The following is a 19,583-nucleotide window of genomic DNA, read 5'->3' on the forward strand; positions in this document are numbered from 1 at the left end:
CTCAGCATTCTCCAAATGCTCTCTGTGTAAGAGCAGGTGTCTGCAGCTCCAGTACACCTGGCTTAAGCTTGTGAGGGAAGCTGTTCTTGCCCTCCCTGCTCTTGCCTGGGGTGTGACATTTAGTTTATCAAAGTGTGGTTTGGCTTGAGACCGTGGCAGGGTTCCAAGCAGCCCATAGTCATGTACGGGAACAGACAGGAAGAAGGGTGGGGAAGAATGGGCTGGGGAGTGGTTGAATGTGTGCGTGGAGGCTGGGACTGGGCAAGACCATCCCCTGAATTCTTTAAACTGCAACAGCCCTGTGAGGTAGGGAATTAAAGACAGTTCCAGTAATCATTTCTGACTCCAAGAAAGTTCATCCTGGGTCCTAAGGGGTTGGCATAACCTTTTGAGGCACTTACTCACCTAACTTCTTCACATGGTGAGATCCGGGTGAGCAAGTCCTGAAAGGAGCCAAGCAAAGGAAAGAATAAGAAACTAGCTGTTTCTTCCATCCTGGAACTTCCTTTGTGTAATTCTTTTCTCCCAAGTCTTGGATGACCTAAGAGGAAAGTTCTCTTTCGTGTACCATAAGATCTTCGGCATTTGGGAGAATATTGGCCTCTCTGAACAATATCAAGAAGGTAGGAAATCAAGGTTTTGTTGTTGTTGCTTTTTAGTTTAGTTTTTTTTTTTTAGACAGTTTTGCTCTGTCACCCAGGCTGGAGTGCAAGGGTGCGATCTCAGCTCACTGCAAACTCTGCTTCTGGGGTTCAAGCGATTCTCCTGCCTCAGCCTCCTGAGTAGCTGAGATTACAGGCACCTGCCACCACGCCCAGCTAATTTTTGTATTTTTAGTAGAGACAGGCTGATCTTTTTTTTTTTTTTGAGACGGAGTCTCGCTCTGTCGCCCAGGCTGGAGTGCAGTGGCCGGATCTCAGCTCACTGCAAGCTCCGCCTCCCGGGTTCACGCCATTCTCCGGCCTCAGCCTCCCGAGTAGCTGGGACTACAGGCGCCCGCCACCTCGCCCGGCTAGTTTTTTGTATTTCTTAATAGAGACGGGGTTTCACCGTGTTAGCCAGGATGGTCTCGATCTCCTGACCTCGTGATCCGCCCGTCTCGGCCTCCCAAAGTGCTGGGATTACAGGCTTGAGCCACCGCGCCCGGCCTAGACAGGCTGATCTTGAACCATTTTGGCCAGTCTGGTCTGGAACTCCTGACCTCAGGTGGTCTGCCCACCTCGGCCTCCCAAAATGCTAGGATTACAGGTGTGAGGCACTGCGCCTGGCTGGAACTCAGTTTTACTCACTGCTGCTCCCTCAGCACCTAGGACAGTATCTGGCCAACTCTAGAAGTTTGTTAAATATTTATTGAGTGAATGAATAGATGAACATATGAATAAACATTCCATTCTGCTCTATTCTATCTTGACCTGGACCTAACCTTCACCTCTGGCCTTCAGCTGAACAGTGCCCACCTCAGCCCCCAACTCAAGTGTATACTTAGTTGTATGTCATGGGCCGAACATAAGGAGGAGGCAGTGGATTGGTCTACCCGTTGCCCTGCCAGGACGTAATGGTGGCAAAAACTAGCCAAGTCTCTGCTGAGGGTTTTAATTCTTGTCTAGATTTTTTTTTTAAAAAGAAGGCAGCTGGAGTCATGCTTTGGTGTTAATGGTTTTTTTTTTTTTTTCTCAGACAGGGAAGCGATCCAAGGCCAATATCATTTTCAATACTTCTCTTGGAGCCATTTTTGGGGTTAAGAAGTATGCAGATGCCCTGCAGGAGATCATCCGGGAGCGGAACCTCACTGTTAACTACAAGCAAAACCTCACTGAAGTCCGAGCCGATAAACAAGAGGCTGTATTTGAGAACCTGGACAAACCTGGAGAGACCCAAGTGATTTCAGTGAGTGGTGAGGCTAAGCTGTCAGTCTGAAGCGTTGTCTCCTGAAACGTGCCATAGACACATGGGGGCTCGCACCACCCTGTCTGCCATCATTGTGTGCTGGGGAAGACCGGGTGAAATGAGCATCTTAGGGAAGTGATAGGGCAAGAAAGTAGGCCAAAATGGGTGGGGAAGAGAAAGATGTAAGAGGCTGTGTCAGTGGGAGGTGAGAAGGTGTTTTTAACTGGTGCCAAGGGAATTTTTGTCCTATTCCTTTGACTCAACTTTTCCTGGCATCGAGTGACTTGAAGTAGCCAAAAAAATTCCACAACTTCGGTTACTGCTTAGAGGTAAGGGAGGGCTTCCTCGCATGCAAGATCTGGTGATTGTCTCAATTGGCGGCATGTGAGAAACAGTCCTGCTTGTGAGCAGGAAGTAACCCTGTGGGTAGTTCAAGAAAACAGGGATTGGCTGGGCATGGTGGCCCACGCCTGTAATCCCAGCACTTTGGAAGGCCAAGGCAGGTGGATCACTTGAAGTCAGGAGTTTGAGACCAGGCTGGCCAACATGGTGAAACCCTGTTTCTACTAAAAATACGAAAATTAGCTGGGTGTGATGGTGGGTGCCTGTAGTCCCAGCTACTGGGGAGGCTGAGGCAGGAGAATCGCTTGAAGCCAGGAAGTGGAGGTTGCAGTGAGCCGAGATCATGCTATTGCACTCTAGCCTGGGCAACAGAGCGAGACTGCATTTCAAAAAAAAAAAAAAAAAAAAAAAAAAAAAAAAAAAAAAAAAAAAAAAAGAAAAAAGAACAACAGGGATGTCTTTCACCTGTGGAAGAGGCTATCTTTAAAAATATAAAAATATTTCCCCTTGAAGGATCTGGCCAGAGCTACCATGCTTCTTGGAAAGATTTGGCCTTTGTTGTATGGGGTTGGTCTTGGTGTCTGAGTTTCTTCTTCTGTGAAGCGGGAATAGTACTTTCTGGAGGCGTTATGAGGTTAAGAACAAGATGTAAAAGCATCTGGAGAAGCATGCTGCATGGAAGAATATTTGTTTACATCATTTTGGCAAAAGCTGTTGGCAATGAGAAAATGTTACAGAGTCACATTTTATTCATTCAGAATTTTTCAAGAAATGAAGGGTTCCATAAAAAGGAATTTTGAAGTGAGCCAAAGACTAGACATCTTTGAAACTTCAAAACTTCAAATTTTAAGCTTTTTAGCTCTGCTCTTCCTAAAACTTATTGATACATCTTTCCTTTTTAAAATAGTGTACTAAATATCACTTGAAATGTTACTGATGATTCAGGGTCATAATTTTAAAAACTTTTGGTTGGAAATAATCTCAGGCCAGGCACTGTGGCTCTTGCTTATAATTCTAGCACTTTGGGAGGCTGAGGCAGGCGGATCACTTGTGGTCAGGGGTTCGAGACCAGCCTGGCCAACATGGTGAAGCCCCATCTCTACTAAAAATACAAAAATTAGCTGGGTGTGGTGGCACGTCCCTGTAATCCCAGCTACCCGGGAGGCTGAGGCAGGAGAATCGCTGGAACCCAGGAGGCAGAGGCTGCAGTGAGCCGAGATTGTGCCACCGCACTCCAGCCTGGGCGACAGAGTGAGACTCCATCTCAAAAAAAAAAAAAAAAAAAAGAAAGACTCTCACTTAGAGAAGTTGCAAAATAAAAATAGTACAAAGAAAATTGTATGTAGCTTTTACCTAGTTTCACTTATAGAATTTTACCCCATTTGCTTTAGCTTTATCATTTGATTTCCTTCCTTCCTTCCTTCCTTCCTTTCTCTCTCTCTCTTTTCTTTCTTTCTTTCTCTCTCTCTCTCTTTCTTTCTTTCTCTCTCTTTCTGTCTCTCTTTCCTTCCTTCCTTCCTTCCTTCCTTCCTTCCTTCCTTCCTTCCTTCCTTCCTTCCTTCCTTCCTTCCTTCCTCTCACTCCGTCACCCAGGCTGGAATGCAGTGCTGTGATCATGGCTCACTGCAGCCTCGACCTCACGGGCTCAGGTAGATCCTCTGGCCTCAGCCTCCTGAGTGGCTGGGACTGCAGATACATATATTGTAGCAGGACGAGCCACAGACAAAACTCCTCAGACACCAGATTAAAGAAGGAAGAGGTTTTTTATTCAGCCGGGAGCATCGGCAGACTCGTATCTTAAGAGCTCTCCGAAAAAGAAATTATTGGCCATTTTAAAGGCTTACAACTTTAAGGGGTCTACGTGAAAGGGTCGTGATAAATCGAGCAAGCGTGGGAAACGTGACTGGGGGCTACATGCCTTAGCTAACAGAACAAAAAGTTTTACAATGGTTTTTTCATACAGCGTCTGGGATTTACAGACAACACAAGTAGTTTAGGTCAGGGGTTGATGTTATTATTATTACTTTTTTTAACTCCTAGGGCCGGGTGGTGGTGCCAAGGTTGTCTAGCTGTTTACCTTACTTTGGTTTCTTTCTAACTTTTTGCTTTCTCTCTCCTCCTGTCTTGTGAACTAGGCAAGGTGAGGGGAGTAGTAGTGGTCTCCTTCCTTATCCCCTGCTTTGAGAATTTTCACTAACTAATGGGAGTTCTCACTTTTATTTTTACTTTTTGAGTCTTTTTGCGAGACAGAGTGATAGCGTTTTATGTAATACAGTTTTGTTGAAGTTTTCTGATGAACGATGGTAGCTACAAAACCTTTTATCATTTGAAAGAGTAAGTGTAATACAAAGGGGATCAGCAAGCAAGTTTCTATTACTAGTAATACACTTACAATGAGGGTTTTAAATTTTCTTATAGCTGAAAACTATTTTCTAAATGAAGACCTAGGATCAAACCTGAGTTAAACCTGTACAGGCACATGTACCAACTTGTCTTAAGCAGGCACACGTCCTAAGCAGGTTGGTTTTTTTTACTGGGTCTTAAAAGGTTTTTCTTAGCGAGTAACACAGTATTTTTTAATAACAGAAGTTTTTAAGAGCCAGACGCTTGAACTTGGGGCGTCTGTTTGGGGAAAGGGTTAAAGTTATCTTGAGGCATTAACTCTTTTGCTTCTCAAGGCCATTGGTCTCTTATGTTAGCCTTTTTATAAACATAACATGAAGAAACATTGGTCGGGCACAGTGGCTCAAGCCTGTAATCTCAGCACTTTGAGAGGCTAAGACTGGCAGATCACGAGGTCAGGAGATCGAGACCATCCTGGCTAACACGGTGAAACACCGTCTCTACTAAAAAACACAAAAAACTAGCAGGGCGAGGTGGCGGGCGCCTGTAGTCCCAGCTACTCGGGAGGCTGAGGCAGGAGAATGGTGTGAACCCGGGAGGCGGAGCTTGCAGTGAGCTGAGATCCGGCCGCTGCACTCCAGCCTGGGCGACAGAGCGAGACTCCGTCTCAAAAAAAAAAAAAAAAAGAAAAGCATAACATGACGAAACATCTAGGCTACTAGCAATGTTTTCAGCCTACTGAGCAAATAGGTTTTTTCTTTTTTTGCTAAAGGAGGAGGTTCTGGTAACTTCTGGTTTATATGTTTAAAAAATGACTGAAAGACTCGAAATTGTCGCTGGGCTGGATGGGTCTGGGTTTCCTAAGTAGCATGTGTACAGTGGGGATACCTTATATAGGTGTTTCTTCTAGCATGGTTATAAGGGTAGCAACAACAAAACAATGTACAGAGTATTCATATCCAGCAAGGACAAAAGAGGTCCTTACTTGGGAAAAAGGTTGAATACAGTGACAGATCAATAGGAAAACAGTTAGTATTATAGGAAAACTATTAATCTTAAGATTTTTAACTACATTAACTTGCTTGATGAGTCCTCAAGCTTCGGCCGTGCGTAGACTAGTCAGCTGCCGGTGTGTGACTAGAGCAGGGCTTGTTGTCTCCTCAAGCTTCAGTCGTGCGTAGACTGGTCAGCCTCCAGAGTGACCAGAGCAGGGCTGTCGGCCTCAGCAGCAGCTTGGTGTCGTCTCAGGATCAGCCCGGTTGGGTGATCTGTGTCCTGCTGGCTGGTTTACTTGTCCTGATCTGCCGGTGTTAGCTGACTGTGGTGGATCCAAGACACAACACCTGCAACTTTAACAGCAGTGGGAGTGGACAAGGTTACAGTATAGGGCCTATCCTATATGGGTCCTATTAAAATTAGATTTTACTTTAAACAGAGTCACTAGATTTAAAGGGGTGTCAAGCTTATAGGCATTTCCATTTACTTAATCATGAACACTTTATATGGCTATTTTTAAAGCCTGCATTTGCTTCTTTAAGGTTAATTCCTTTAGTTTCTGGAGGTCACCTTTAATTTGACCTGTGATTTGCGGGTGGCCGACCGAACAAAATCTTATAGGGCAAATACCTAGTTTGTTTGGTGGGGTGCCCCCAACTCGGAGGAGGACCATAGGCAAAAACGTGATTTTATCTTAAATGAATTTTCTGGCAGTATTTTTTTTTTAGTAGCTGCTCGAGTGTCCAGTTCATGCGTTTTACCTTTTCTTGAACTTTGTGGCCAATAGGCTGTGTGTAACTTTTATTTTATTTTTAACAGTCTTGTTAAATTTTGCATTATTTTAGCGACAAATGCTGGCCTATCATCTGACTTTAAAGTTAGAGGTAGTCTAAACCTGGAGATAATGTCTTTTAACAGAACTTTAGTCACTTCTTATACTTTTTCTGTCCTGGTGGGGAAAACTTGAACTTACCTTGAAAAGGTGCAAACAAGCACTAGCCTGTACCGATAGCTTCCAGCATGGGGCAGTTCTGTAAAATCTGTAAGCAAGTTTTCACAAGGTATGGCTCTTTTTCCTGTTTAAGTTTTTTAGAGGAGGGGTTCTTCTCCCCCCGCCACCCCCCTTTGTAACTCTATTTAGTGGCTTAGCCTTCAGCGAGAAATTGGAATCCAGATACGGCAGAATCTTGCTGCTTTTAACTTCTAATGTGACCATGGGCTCCCGGGAGCCTAATGGGATGGTGCCTAGTCTGCCCTGGTCTTTACTTTACATTTGTTAGCTCCTGTCAGCCTGAACAGATCAGTATTTGGTTCCTCCAAGGTGCAGCAGCCCTTGGCCGATGGCCTCTTTGTCTTGTGGCCTTGGCCAATTCCTTTATTGTCTTTTGAACATTTACCCTTCTAGTGTCTTTTCTGTTTGCATTTCGCACATTAATCTCTCTCTAGCCTTGTCTGGCTCTTGAATCTTTGCCTAACTTGACTTTTTTCATATTTATATCCACGTCCACGTCTTCTCACATTGCTAATTTTTTTTTATAAGAGCTGTTGCTAACAGATTGGCTTTTTTTCTTAAGTCTTTAATTTACTTTTTTTTTTTTCCTGAGTTTTCTTGCTCTCACGGCCAGTCGGTGGGGCCAGGCAACGGCACGGGCCCTGCCCCTGCGCACTGCTCTCTGTCTCTCCAGTTTTCTTCTGATTCTCTTTTTCACATTTACTCTTAGTCTTTTTTTTTCTTTTGCTCTTTTCCAGTTGTGTCCCTTGGTCACAGTTAACATACACCTTGGTGGCCACTTTTCTAGACTAGGTGGTATTCATGCCTGCAGCTTCTGCTTGATGTCACCCTGGGTTTGCTTTACAAATGAAGCATTCACTCTATACTGATTTCCAGCAGCCTCAGGGTTCAATGGGGTGTAGAGCCAGAATGCTTTATAGAGTCCCTTATAAAACTGACTTAGCTTCTTGTCAGCTCCTTGAAGCATTCCTGAAATCTTTTTTATATTCCTTGCTTTTTTCTACCAAGTTTTAGCCTCTGCAGAAGTGCTTCTTAGTACCTCGGCAAACGCTGAAGCTGAGTTGCATTCTCTGGGTCTTTTTTCCCCTTTTTCCTAGAGTTTAACAGGCTCTTTTCTTTGTATAATTTTCCATGCACTTGGAGGGTGAAACAGGCATACTGAGAGTCAGTGTAAATATTTACAGTCTTACCTTTACTGAGCTCTAAGGCCCAAATTAAAGCAATGAGCTCAGCTTAACAACAGTGTCCAGGGTTACCACCGCATACCCTGCACATCTCTCTCCTTGTGGTTTGATGAAGCTGTTCCCATCCACGTATAGCTCCTAGTCTACTGATGCTCAAGGCTGGTCCCTTAGGTCAGGTCTGCTAGAGTAACTTGAGTCCAACACCACTACACAGTCATGCTCGACAGGGCTCTAGCTGCTGGGAGCAAGGTGGCGGGTTCAGGGTGTTTCCAGTTGAGTAGATCAATGATTGAAAAGGGCTGATAGATAAAAGTATGTTGCCCCCCGCCCCCCCGGATGTGGGCCTGGTCATTATAACAGACAGGTCGTCGAGTCTCCCTGAGAGGCATTTGCAGAGCTCGAGCAAGACCAGATCTGAGACGGCCACTTGACTATCTTGACTTCCTTCCTTGACCTCTGGAGGCTCCGATCCTCCCCTTCGAGGTGAGACCTGGGGCGTGTTAGCTCCTGAATCTCGTTTCTGAGGGGGCTGTTGGCCTCGGTAAAGCGGGGTAGGCTGGGACATATGGAGAAAGAATTTCTATTATCTCTGGTGACTCCTGCAAACCTGGCTTCTCTTGCTGTTTCTGGGACTCCGTTTTTAACTCTGTGTCTGCTGGTGAAATTGCTCTTACTTTTACTTTTGGCTTTTTTGCAATAAGCTGTTAAACAGGGCTAAATTTGTGCTGGTTTTGTCTGTATTATATTCAACCATGAGTCAATATAAAGGAATTTGATCTAGGTACACCAGCTGTCCTCCGACCCCTGTCACCACCTTAAATACATGGCCAATTGTTCTCTGTCTGTAGTTCCTTCGATGGGCCATCCAACACCAACAGAGGGCAGTTCTAATTCACACAGAGTTCTTAACCTCTAGGGGGTTAACTTAACTCTATAATCTCCTGCAAAACCTTTCTTAAAGTTCTGTAACGTACATTTCATAGAGTAAGTTTTGATGATTTGATGACTTTCTTTTTTTCTTTTAAATTTTTTTTTTAACACACTTCCTAGCGGAGTGGGCTTACTTTGTGTCTGACCTATTTTTTTCTCGAGACAAAACAACATTCACACTACAAGAAGGAAAGGGTAAAAGGTCACTCACTCATCTAATTCACACTAAATAAAAATCAAAACTAAAACCAAAGTGTTGTTAAAGGCACACCTGTTCGTCAAGCAATTTAAGCCAAGTTAAAATCAGAACCAAAACCAAAGTGCCAATAAAGGCACGCCTGTTTATCGAGCAATTCAAATCAAGTCAAAATCAAAACTAAAACCAAAGCATCAAGCAATTCAAGTCAAAAACAAAAACCAAAGTGCCGGTATAAGCACGCCGTGGGTGATCAGGCCACGCTTCCACTCAGATGGAGTGGGCAAGTTCCAAAGACCAGTCTTACCAAGTTTCAGATGTCCGAACTTCAAGTGCAGTTCCTTCCCAGTGTTCAACCACTACGTTGATCCTCCACAGGGGCCTGCTGTGCACCACTCTGACAAAGCGTTCCACCAGGGCAAATGCCTACCTGGGAGCGCTCTCAGGATCCGCATCGCTCAAGCTGGCCAGAGTGCCCTGCAGGGATGCTCTACAGGGCAGGCATAAACTGCCTAAGGGGCTGTCTCGACTGTCCATCCGTTAATCGGTCAGGGAACCAAGAAATGTAGCAGGATGAGCCACAGACAAAACTCCTCAGACACTGGATTAAAGAAGGAAGAGGTTTTTTATTCGGCCGGGAGCATCGGCAGACTCACATCTTAAGAGCTCTCTGAAAAAGAAATTCTTGGCCATTTTAAAGGCTTACAACTTTAAGGGGTCCACATGAAAGGGTCGTGATAAATTGAGCAAGCGTGGGAAACATGACTGGGGGCTACATGCATCAGCTAACAAAAAGTTTTACAACGCTTTTTTCATACAGTGTCTGGAATTTACAGATAACACAAGTAGTTTGGGTCAGGGGTTGATGTTATTATTATTACTTTTTTAACTCCTAGGGCTGGGTGGTGGTGCCAAGGTTGTCTGGCTAGTTATCTTACTTTGGTTTCTTTCTAACTTTTTGCTTTCTCTCTCCTCCTGTCTTGTGAACTAGGCAAGGTTGGGGAGAGTAGTAGTGGTCTCCTTCCTTAATACCACCACAGCCAGATACCTTTTGTATTTTTTTGTGGAGTCGGGTCTCATTATGTTGCCCAGGCTGGTCTCAAACTGGTGAGCTCATGCAATCCACCTGCCTCTGCCTCCCAAAGTGCTGGGATTACAGGCATGAGCCACCGCACCCAGCCTAAGTGTTGCCCTCATCTTAAGAATGTCTTCACGGTGACATCTAGACTGCCTTGACCATGCAGCGGGGCACTGTGGCTGGGCTAAGAAGGGTGCACCCATCACCAGAAGTGATGATGTCTGCTGTCCCGCTTCTAGGGGTGTGGAGGGTTAGGGGACAGTGACGATTTTGAGAAACAAGTGGCCCTGTCTTCCAGATTGGTGTTGCCGCAGGAATTGTTCTCATAGTGTTTGACGTTAAGCACTAGGAAGGACTAAGCTTGAGGAATTCATTTTCTCTCCTTCTCGTTGTGATTTGAGGTGGAATTTGGAAGGATACAGCAGGGTGATTTAGGTAATGAACGTACAAATAAAGGGCTTTTTGCTGACCTTACTGAGGCAAAGGTAACCCCAGATCCTTTAGCAAGCATTGCCCAACATCTGCTACTCATGCTGCAAACACTTGAGTTCAAGCTCGAGTACCCAAATGGTGAATTCGGGGGAGTCAGGACCAGAGAATGGTGATTCAGACTTTCTCACTCAGCATTTGCTTAGACCAGGCATTGGCAGAGTTTTTCTGTAAAAGGCCACATAGTAAATATTTTGACTTTGCAGTACGAAAGCAGCTATGGATATGATGTAATAGAACGATTGTGGCTGTGTTCCAACAAGATTTTGTTAACAAGAGCAAGTGGCTGCTGGGGTTTGGCCTGGGGCCCTGGTTTGCTAACCCCTGGCTTTGAGGGTCCTTGGCCTGTTATGGAGTGGGGTGGGGACTCCCTTATGAATGGCCTCTGCAGCTTGGGCCTCCCCATCTGTGAGATGGGAGTAGATAACAGTGCCATCAGGTTAAAGATGTAGGGATTGGTTCAGAGTCTTTAGCACAGAGCATGGCACGCAGTGTCCAAGCTGTGATTTGCTTGATTGTTACCGATGAGGCCAAGTGTTTGATCCTCCCTGACACAAAAGGAAACTGGGGCTGGTGACACCCTGGAGCCTCCCCCTGGGTCTAACACCATCTAGAAGGGCTGGGTACTAAGGATTAGAAAGACAGGCAGGGCGGAGAGTGACTGAGCCATGCGCCCGGCCCTGCAGCCTCCCCTCTGGGTCTAATGCCATCTAGAAGAGCTGGGTACTAAAGATTAGAAAGACAGGCAGGGCGGAGAGGGGCCAAGCCAGGCACCCGGCCCTGTGATGCCCTTTCTGCAGGCCTCTGTGGGTAAATCTTCCTCACTGGTGTCTTCCTTTATCTGCAGAACGTGCGAGCACTTGGGGATGGAGTATCCTCATATGTAATGCAGGTGGCTGTAAGGGAGTACTGCCATATCTGGGACTAACTTTTCCCTGTGGCTTTTATTCTCAGGACTGCAGGTTTTCTAATATAAATAAGAGTAGACAGTGCTCTGTATCCATGGGTTCTGCATCCTTGGATTTAACTAGCCTCATGTTGAACATACTCAAAGTAATAACAATAAATAGTACAACAATAAAATAATACAAGCTTAACAACACAGTATAACAAAGATTTCCACAGCATTTACATTGCATCAGGTTTTATAAGGAATCTCGAGATGATGTAAAGTGTACACGAGGATGTGTGTAGGGTACACACGAACTCAACACCATCTCCAGGTTTTGATATCCGAGGGGCGTCCTGGAACCTATTCCCAGCAGACACAGAGGGATTGAACGTTGTTTTAAGTCACCTGTGAGTCTGAACTACTAGAAGTACTTTTTGCACCACAGTCTTGCTGTCTGGTGGCTGCCCACGGGGCTACCTCCTGCGACAGGTTCTGCCCAAGGAGGGCGGGGACTATGAGGGTGGCCGTGCTGCCCTCCAGGGTTCATGCTGTTCAGGGTCTGCTGGGGACCCTGCGTCCATGTCGTTGGACCAGGTCTCTGGGCCCCCCCAGCATGAGGCTCCCCTGCCTTGCCCCGACACTGCACAAGGAAGGATGCTGGGTGATTTGACTCTTGACTGAGAGGAAATTGTGCCTACCTGACTCCACTGCCCACTGCTTACTGCCCTGGGTTCTGGGAGTGCTGGTGTGAGGACAGTCTCCCCAGCATGTTCTAGAAAGAACGCCTTACCTCTCCCAAACCTCTTTGCTTCCGGTGGGGACTCGCGGCAGCCCGGTGTTCCGGTGGGGGCTCGTGGCAGTTTGGTGCAGGGCGGGCGGTCATGTTTGCTGCAAATTCAGATTTTTGTGACTGAATCACAGGTTTTTTTTTCCCTGGGGAGCCTTGAATCTCAGAGGTGAAGGAGACCTTACTTAGGATTTTAAGACTTTATTTTTTACAGCAGTTATGGTTCACAGCAAAATTGAGTGGAAGGGAGAGATTTCCCATGTGAACTCCTCGCACGCACAGCCTCCTGTGCTGCCAACATCTCCCCAGGGTGGTGTGTCTGTCCCCACTGAGGAGCCCATGGTGACCAGCGTCGTACAGCCTGGGGTGGACCTCGGGGCTCCCTCCTGGTGTGGCACGTTCTCTGGGTTTGCACAAGTGTCAAATGCCAGATGTCTGTCACCTTAGTGCCACAGAGAAGAACTTCATTACCCTGAAAGTCCTACGCTCGGCCTGTTCCTCCTCCTCCCTCATGATGGCTAACCCACGGCGCCTTCCACTGGTGTCACAGCGGAGTCCCTTTCAGCATGTCACACGGGGCAGTCGGACAGCAGGCAGCCTTGTCAGGTGGCTTTTGGCACTTGCCCTGCCTCTGAGGTTCCTCCAGGCTCCTGTTTCCAGTGCTCAATCACAGTCCACAGTCTGGCCCCGCCAGCAGGAAAGCAAGGCCTGAGCCGGGAGATGCCTGGTCAGGGACACAGGGCTGCCAAGTCCAGTCAGCCCAGAGGGCCGGAGCCAGCAGCCGGGTCTGGCAGGGCTCTGAGGACACTGGGGGAATCATGCACCTCAAGGCCTCAGCTCCAAATCGTGAATGGAGAGTGTGGAGCCCACGGACTCTCGGGAAGGCACGCTGATACCACAGGCCCCGTGAGCCCTGCCGAGACTGGCCTTGCCACCACTTCCGTCGGGTCCTCTTGATGAAGGGTAGGCAAGGCAAGCCCAAAGTTGGGACTTAGCCTCAGAGGGTTCTTGGCTTCACCCAGGAAAGAATTCGAGGGCGAACGGGTGGCATTAGACAGCAGCTCTTATGGAAGCAGCCATGCATGGCAGCAGCAGAGGCACAGCTCGGTGCAGAGCCGGGCCCCCCCAGAGGCAGCACACCCAGAGCAGCAGCTCAGAGGCAGGGCTGCACTCAGAATCATACCCACTTCTACTTAAATACAAATTAAAGAGAAGATTATGCAGACATTTCTGGAAAAAGGCGGTAACTTTCACATCCTCAGGTTGTTGGCCTGGAAAGGGGCGGTACCTCCCAGGGTTGCTATGGCAATGGTAAACTGACCCACGGCTGGTGGGCGTGTCTTATGGGAAGCTGCTTCCCCCATCTCTGTTTTAGCTAGTCCTCAATTTGGTCTAGTATCTGAGTCCCATTCCCCCGCCAAGTCAACTCATGCCTCCTACCTCACTCTGAGCCACCAGGCTGCCACGGATGGGGTGGCCTAAACCACACACATCTGTGTCTCAGTTCCAGAGGCTGGAATCCAAGGCCAAGGTGCCAGCATGCGTGGCTTCTCCTGAGGCCTCTCTCCTGGGCCTGCCAATGGCTGCCTCTCTGTGTGGTCACATGGTCGTCCCTCTGTGTGTGTCTCTCTCTGTGCAGTTTCCATGTTTTTATAAGGATGCTGGTCTTCTTGGATGAAGGCCTACCCTAATGACCTCATGTCCACTCAATGACTTCTGTAAAAGCCCTATCTCAAAATACAGGAACTGAGGTGCCAGGGGCCAGGACTTCAGTGTATGCATCTAGGGGGCATGATTCCACCCTCAGCAAGGGCAACGCCAGGTCATCTGCTGAGCCTGGAACACAGTGAGCTCCCTGGCCCCCGCGCCTCTCAGGACTGTCAGGCCCCGACTGTGAGGGCCAACAGGCTGGGCAGAGCCCGGGCTGACTGCTGTGACCCTGAGAGGCCACGTTCAGGTGGGCCCTGCCCGTCACCCTGGGCCCCGTGGTAGCCTTCCCAGGCATTGCCAGCCATGGCCCTGGCCCTCCCTTCACCTGGGGACCCCTGCACGGGAACTCAGCATGATGTTTTTGGATTCTGCTGGTTGACTTGTCACCAGGGAGGTGTCTGTGAGGTGATGGTCAGAACTGGTGTGGTCGGTGGCCAGAGAATAAAGTAAAAGTTTCAGGAATAGCCTGCACCGCCACTGTTCCTGAGGCACCCACTGCTGCGACCGGCAACTGCTCCCGGGCTCCTCTGGGCAGTGACTTCCCTCTCGAGTGTATTTCAGGGACTCGGTCCTAGGGCTGTGGGTTCCGCATCCTCAGATTTAACTAACCTCATGTTGAAAATACTCAAAATAATAACAAATAGTACAATAAAATAATACAAGCTTAACAACACAGTATAGCAAAGATTTCCACAGCGTTTACATTGCATCAGGTATCATAAGGAATCTCGAGATGATTTAAAGTGTACACGAGGATGTGTGTAGGGTACATGCGAGCTCAACACCATCCCCGGGTTTTGATATCCGAGGGGCGTCCTGGAACAAATCCCCAGGAGACACGGAGGGATCATGCGTTGTTTTAAGTCACATACACCATCCCCAGGTTTTGATATCTGAGGGGAGTCCTGGAATGAATTCCCAGCAGACACGGAGGGATCATACGTAGTTTTAAGTCACAGCACGAAGGGTATCTCTCTAGGTTTTATTTTCCTCTCTAGGAAAATTATTTAATATTTCCAGGCCATAAAGAAAACACATGGTGGCAAATATTTTTAAAATATAGAAACACCTAATTTAGAAAGAAGCATCTCTTGCAGTTTCCAGGGAAACCAGGTTAACAGGTAAAACTCGGATCATTGACTTGAAGTTGATCAACTTAGTACTAGATTATAGACATCTCTATTTTGATTGATTGATTGATTGATTGAGGCAGGGTCTCACTCTTATCACCCACACTGGAGTGCAGTGGTACATTCATAGCTCTCTGCAGCCTTGAACTCCCAGGATCAAGCAATCTTCCTGCCTCAGCCTCCTGCGTAGCTGGGACTACATGCATGCACCACCATACCTGGCTAATTTTTTTTTCCTGTGGTGACTGAGGTCTCATTATGTTGTCCAGGCTTGTCTTGAATTCCTGGCCTCAAGCAATCCTCCTGCCTTGGTCTCCAAAATTGCTGAGATTACAAGCTTGAGTCACCGCATCCAACCCTGACATCTCTATTTTTCAAATGACTCATTCCATAGCTGAGAGACGAGTGCCTGGGTTGCAGAGGAAGAGGGGAGGGATACGTGTTGCTAAACTGCTTTCCCAAAGGGCGTGCCTGGAGCATGTGCCAGTTTTGAATATCAGCTTGTAATATTCCTGCACGCTGGAACATCGTTTTAGTAAGCAAGCATTTGACACCCGCACGTGTGTTAGGATGCTCTTTGCGTTGTCAGCCAAGGAAAGCCCCGTACACAGCATCAGTTGGAGACACACGGTTTTCAGCTGTGCGTCTCTTCTCTCAAAGCCACACTCAGTTTTGAACAAATGGTGACACCTGAGAAGCATGGTGACCACTCTGATGAGCCTTTTGTTTTGCTTTCAGACAATGAGTATATATTTATGGATTTGGAGCAAAAGCTCAGCAAGTACTTCTCAAAAGACTGGAAGAAAGAAATACATGAAGTAAGCATAGAGTGTGGGGTGGGAGAGGGAAGGGCACCACGGTGGACTGTGCTGGACCACAGGGATGCATGGGGTGGGAGAGGGCAGGGCACCACTGTGGACTGTGCTGGACCATGGGGATGTGCTGCCTTCTGTCCACGCAGCTGCCCCGTCCGCAGGGGACTGCAGTGAGCCCGGAGGCTGCAGGCAGGTGAGCCAACCCCGAAGCCCGCCTTGGCAGATGTTCTTGAACGCTGTAGACCACGTCCCACTCAGAGTTTTCCCGTAGAAATTACCATGAGTCGAGTTGTCAGCTCTGGCGGCAGACACCTGAGCTTCGGCTTTGAACTGAGTGTGAAGCAATCCAGGCCCCTCCCCACGAAAGGGGAAGACAGGACAGCGGGGGGCACCTCCCTGGGGCTCACTTGCTCTTTCTTGTATTTTCCCCACCAGGAAAATGAGAAACCCAGAGCCCCTTTCGTGGTGTTCCTCCGGGTGCAGCACTACGTGGAAAACGGAAGGGTCATAAGGTAACGGCTGACTTTAAAGGCTGTTTCCTGGAATACTGAAAATCTGCCACATGACATAGAAGTCCCACGAAGGCCACACATTACATTTGAGTTTCTCCAAAAACAAACAAACAAACAAACAAAAAAACACCACTCGATTGACTGTTTGCTTTGGGGGAACACAGGAATTCTATTTAATTGAAAGGTATACAGACTGTGTCATAAATGGGTACTTCTTTTTCTTTTTCTTTTTTTTTTTTTTTTTTTGAGATGGAGTTTCACTCTACTTGCCCAATCTCGGCTCACTGCAACCTCCGCCTCCCAGGTTCAAGCGATTCTCCTGCCTTAGTCTCCAGAGTAGCTGGGATTACAGGTGGACACCACCACACCGGGCTCATTTTGTATTTTCTATAGAGACGGAGTTTCTCCACGTTGGTCAAGCTGGTTTCAAACTCCCGACCTCAGGTGATCCACCCGCCTCGGCCTCCCAAAGTGCTGGGATTACGGGTGTGAGCCACCGCGCCCGATCTAAAGTGGTGCTTCCTCAAACGCCAGGACTCGTACTCGCTAGGGTGGGTACACCGTCCAGGGGTGGGCGAGGCTTCCGGAGGCCACTGGGCAAACGGCTCCTGCGCTTTCTGCACGGCGGTTCTCGCTGTTCGCTGCCCACTCTGCAGGTGTCTAGTGGGAAGCTCTCCCTGGCAGGAGAGAAGAAGTTGTACCTCTGGTGGGCTGCGCTCTAAACCAACAGGGGCCACTTCTTCCAGAGCTGCCTTAGAGTTTCTAGGAAAACAAAAGATGTCCCTCAGGAGGATCCTGAAACCTACTTCCAGAGCAGAGCTTCAGGGAGCGTGAACAGGGTTTTCCCTGGGGGGAAACCTAAGGGGGTTTCCCAGGAATTCCCTAAGCAGGCATCATCCCCCCCCCCCGGTTCCAAAAGGGATGTGTGCGGTTGTGTGGAAGGTTCTAGGGAGTGAGGGGCGTGCGGGAGGGTCTGGAGAGTGAAAGGCGTGTGGTTGTGTGGAGAGTCCTGGAGACATTGGTGTGCGGTTGTGTGGCAGGTTCTGGAGAGTTCGGGGGGTGTGTGAATATGTGGAAGGTTCTGGATAGCCTTGCAGAGGAGGTCTGGAAGGTATTGGGTTGATGGATGGAGCTACCTGGTGCTATGGGGCCAGTTTGGGAGAATTACATGAGAAGATCTTGTACTTGCATCTTGGGCGAACCTCCCGCCCGGCCCCTGTGATTAATGAATACCAGCCATGGCCAGGCCCCGTGCTGGGCGGTGAGCTCTGGGAGCCAGGTCTGTCCACATCCAGGGATTTGAGTCGCCCAGACTCTGTGCAGCTCTCCTGCACTGGGGCCTGGTTTGATGGAGGCCAAGCTCACTGGGGAAGGAGCAGGACCTCGGGCAGGTGGAGCCTCATCTAGCGGCTGCTTGGTGGCAGCAAGTCACCTGCGTCCTGCTCCAGGTAGAGTGTGGGCCTGTGCCGCGCTGGCCCTGCAGGGGCACAGCTGTGGGTAGAACAAGACAGGAACAAGGTACCAGGGGCTCAGGACAGCCCTGGGAGCTGGCGTGGGGAGGGACAAGGCAGGGCCAGAAGGGCCGGGAGTCCCCACGCCGGCCTTCCTGGAACTCACTCCCCACCGCCTTCCAGTGACCACAGGGCACGGCACCTGTACTACTGCCACCTGAAGGAGCGTGTGCTGAGGTCGCAGTGCGCCCACCGGGAGGAGGCCTACTTCCTGTTGGCCGCCTGTGCGCTGCAGGCTGACCTGGGCGACCACCGGGAGCCGGCCCACACCGGGAGGTACTTCGAGCCACACTCCTACTTCCCGCAGTGGGTAAGGTCGGGGCCCGCCTCCTCCCAGCACCGTTGGCCTGGTGCCTGTCCACCTCCACCGGGTGCCGTCTGTAGGAGCAGGGGGCTGGGGGCCTGGCAGAGGATGCTGGAGGAAGAGTCAGGGATGGAAACAGGACAGTCATCTGTCCTTTTCTCCTGAAGACCCAAGGGTCCTTACCACCCCCAAAGGTGGGCGGTGTGGGAGGAGTGGCCCAGAGCAGGTAGGTCCGGGTGCCTGTGCTCCTGACGCACCTGGCCAGCTGTGTGGCCTTGCTCACTGGCTTCACCTCTCTGAGCCCCTCGGTGGCCTGGCTGTGGAATGTGACCACACGGGCCTCATGGCTGTGAACCTTCCCACTTCTCTCTCAGTATCCTGGGACCCGTAGAAGCCTTTGAGTCTCAGCTTCCTCACCTGTAAGGGAAGGAGTGTTGTACCCCCGGGAGGAGGGCCATGGAGAGGCGTGGGCCATGCCGCTGTGTGCCCGGTCCCAGGCGCTGTCTGGCCTGCTGGCCTCGTGGGTTGATGGCTGTCACCCCGGGGATGCAGGCCCTGTTCTGGGTGAACTTTTAGGTTTCTCTCCTTGACCGCTCATTGCTGTGTGCCTCTCTATCCTGTGCACCTTGGGGCCTTCTCCCCTTTGCTCTGAGTGGCAGTCGCTGAGGCCAGGGTGGGGCCCAGCCAGCCTTCCTCCCAGCACTGTGGACGCCACACCTGCCCTTGGCCTCTGGGCACATTTCCACCCTCAGTGATTCCATGTCCCTGTGGGTCTTACCCCCGTCCCGGTGGTGGCCCCAGCTGGTCCTCATTGGGCAGGTTCCCAAGAGCCAGGGCTCGTTGAGAGTGGAGTCCCCACCTGCAGACGCCTGCGGAGGGCTGGCTGCTGCCATTTCCCTTGGGGAGGGTCCGAGGGGGACAGGAAATCAGACTGAGCCCAGGGCCAGAGCGGGCACCGAGACTTCATCTCTGGGTCTGGGCTCAGCAGTCAGGCCCTGGCCTTGCCCACTGAGGTCGGCACCAGCTGTGGGAGTCTGGGGAGGCTTCTCGGAGCAGGGGACCAGCAAGGACGAAGCGGGGACCAGCAGGGGTCTGAGCTGACCTCTTGGCTCTGTCCTCAGGTCATCACCAAGAGGGGGATTGACTACATCCTCCGGCACATGCCCGCCCTGCACCGTGACCGCCAGGGCCTGAACCCCAAGGAGGCCGTGCTGTGCTTCATCCAGGAGGCCTGCCGGCTGGAGGACGTACCCGTGCACTTCTTCAGGCTGCACAAGGTTGAGCCCAGGGTGGCCAGTGACAGGCCGGTCTCTGACTCCAGGCCAGGGATGGACAGAGCCTCCATGGCTAACAGTGGGACCAGGACCCCAGGCCAGGGATGGACGGAGGCCCCATGGCTAACAGTGGGACCAGGACCCCAGGCCAGGGATGGACGGAGGCCCCATGGCTAACAGTGGGACCAGGA

General features: G+C 49.6%; 1 protein-coding gene across 1 annotated transcript in view; it reads left to right on the forward strand.

Annotated features, from left to right (window-relative positions):
* The window catches only part of FRMD1 (FERM domain containing 1), a 42,683-nt gene extending 23,114 nt beyond the window's left edge, over positions 1-19,569 (forward strand). The window contains exons 4-7 of the mRNA XM_025382372.1: positions 15,715-15,794; positions 16,227-16,303; positions 17,938-18,124; positions 19,240-19,569. Of these exons, the coding sequence (XP_025238157.1) occupies positions 15,715-15,794; positions 16,227-16,303; positions 17,938-18,124; positions 19,240-19,569 (674 nt within the window). The remainder of the gene's footprint in view (positions 1-15,714; positions 15,795-16,226; positions 16,304-17,937; positions 18,125-19,239) is intronic.
* The last annotated feature ends 14 nt before the right edge of the window (positions 19,570-19,583 follow it).

Source organism: Theropithecus gelada, chromosome 4 (assembly GCF_003255815.1).
Source record: "Theropithecus gelada isolate Dixy chromosome 4, Tgel_1.0, whole genome shotgun sequence".
NCBI lineage: Eukaryota > Metazoa > Chordata > Mammalia > Primates > Cercopithecidae > Theropithecus > Theropithecus gelada.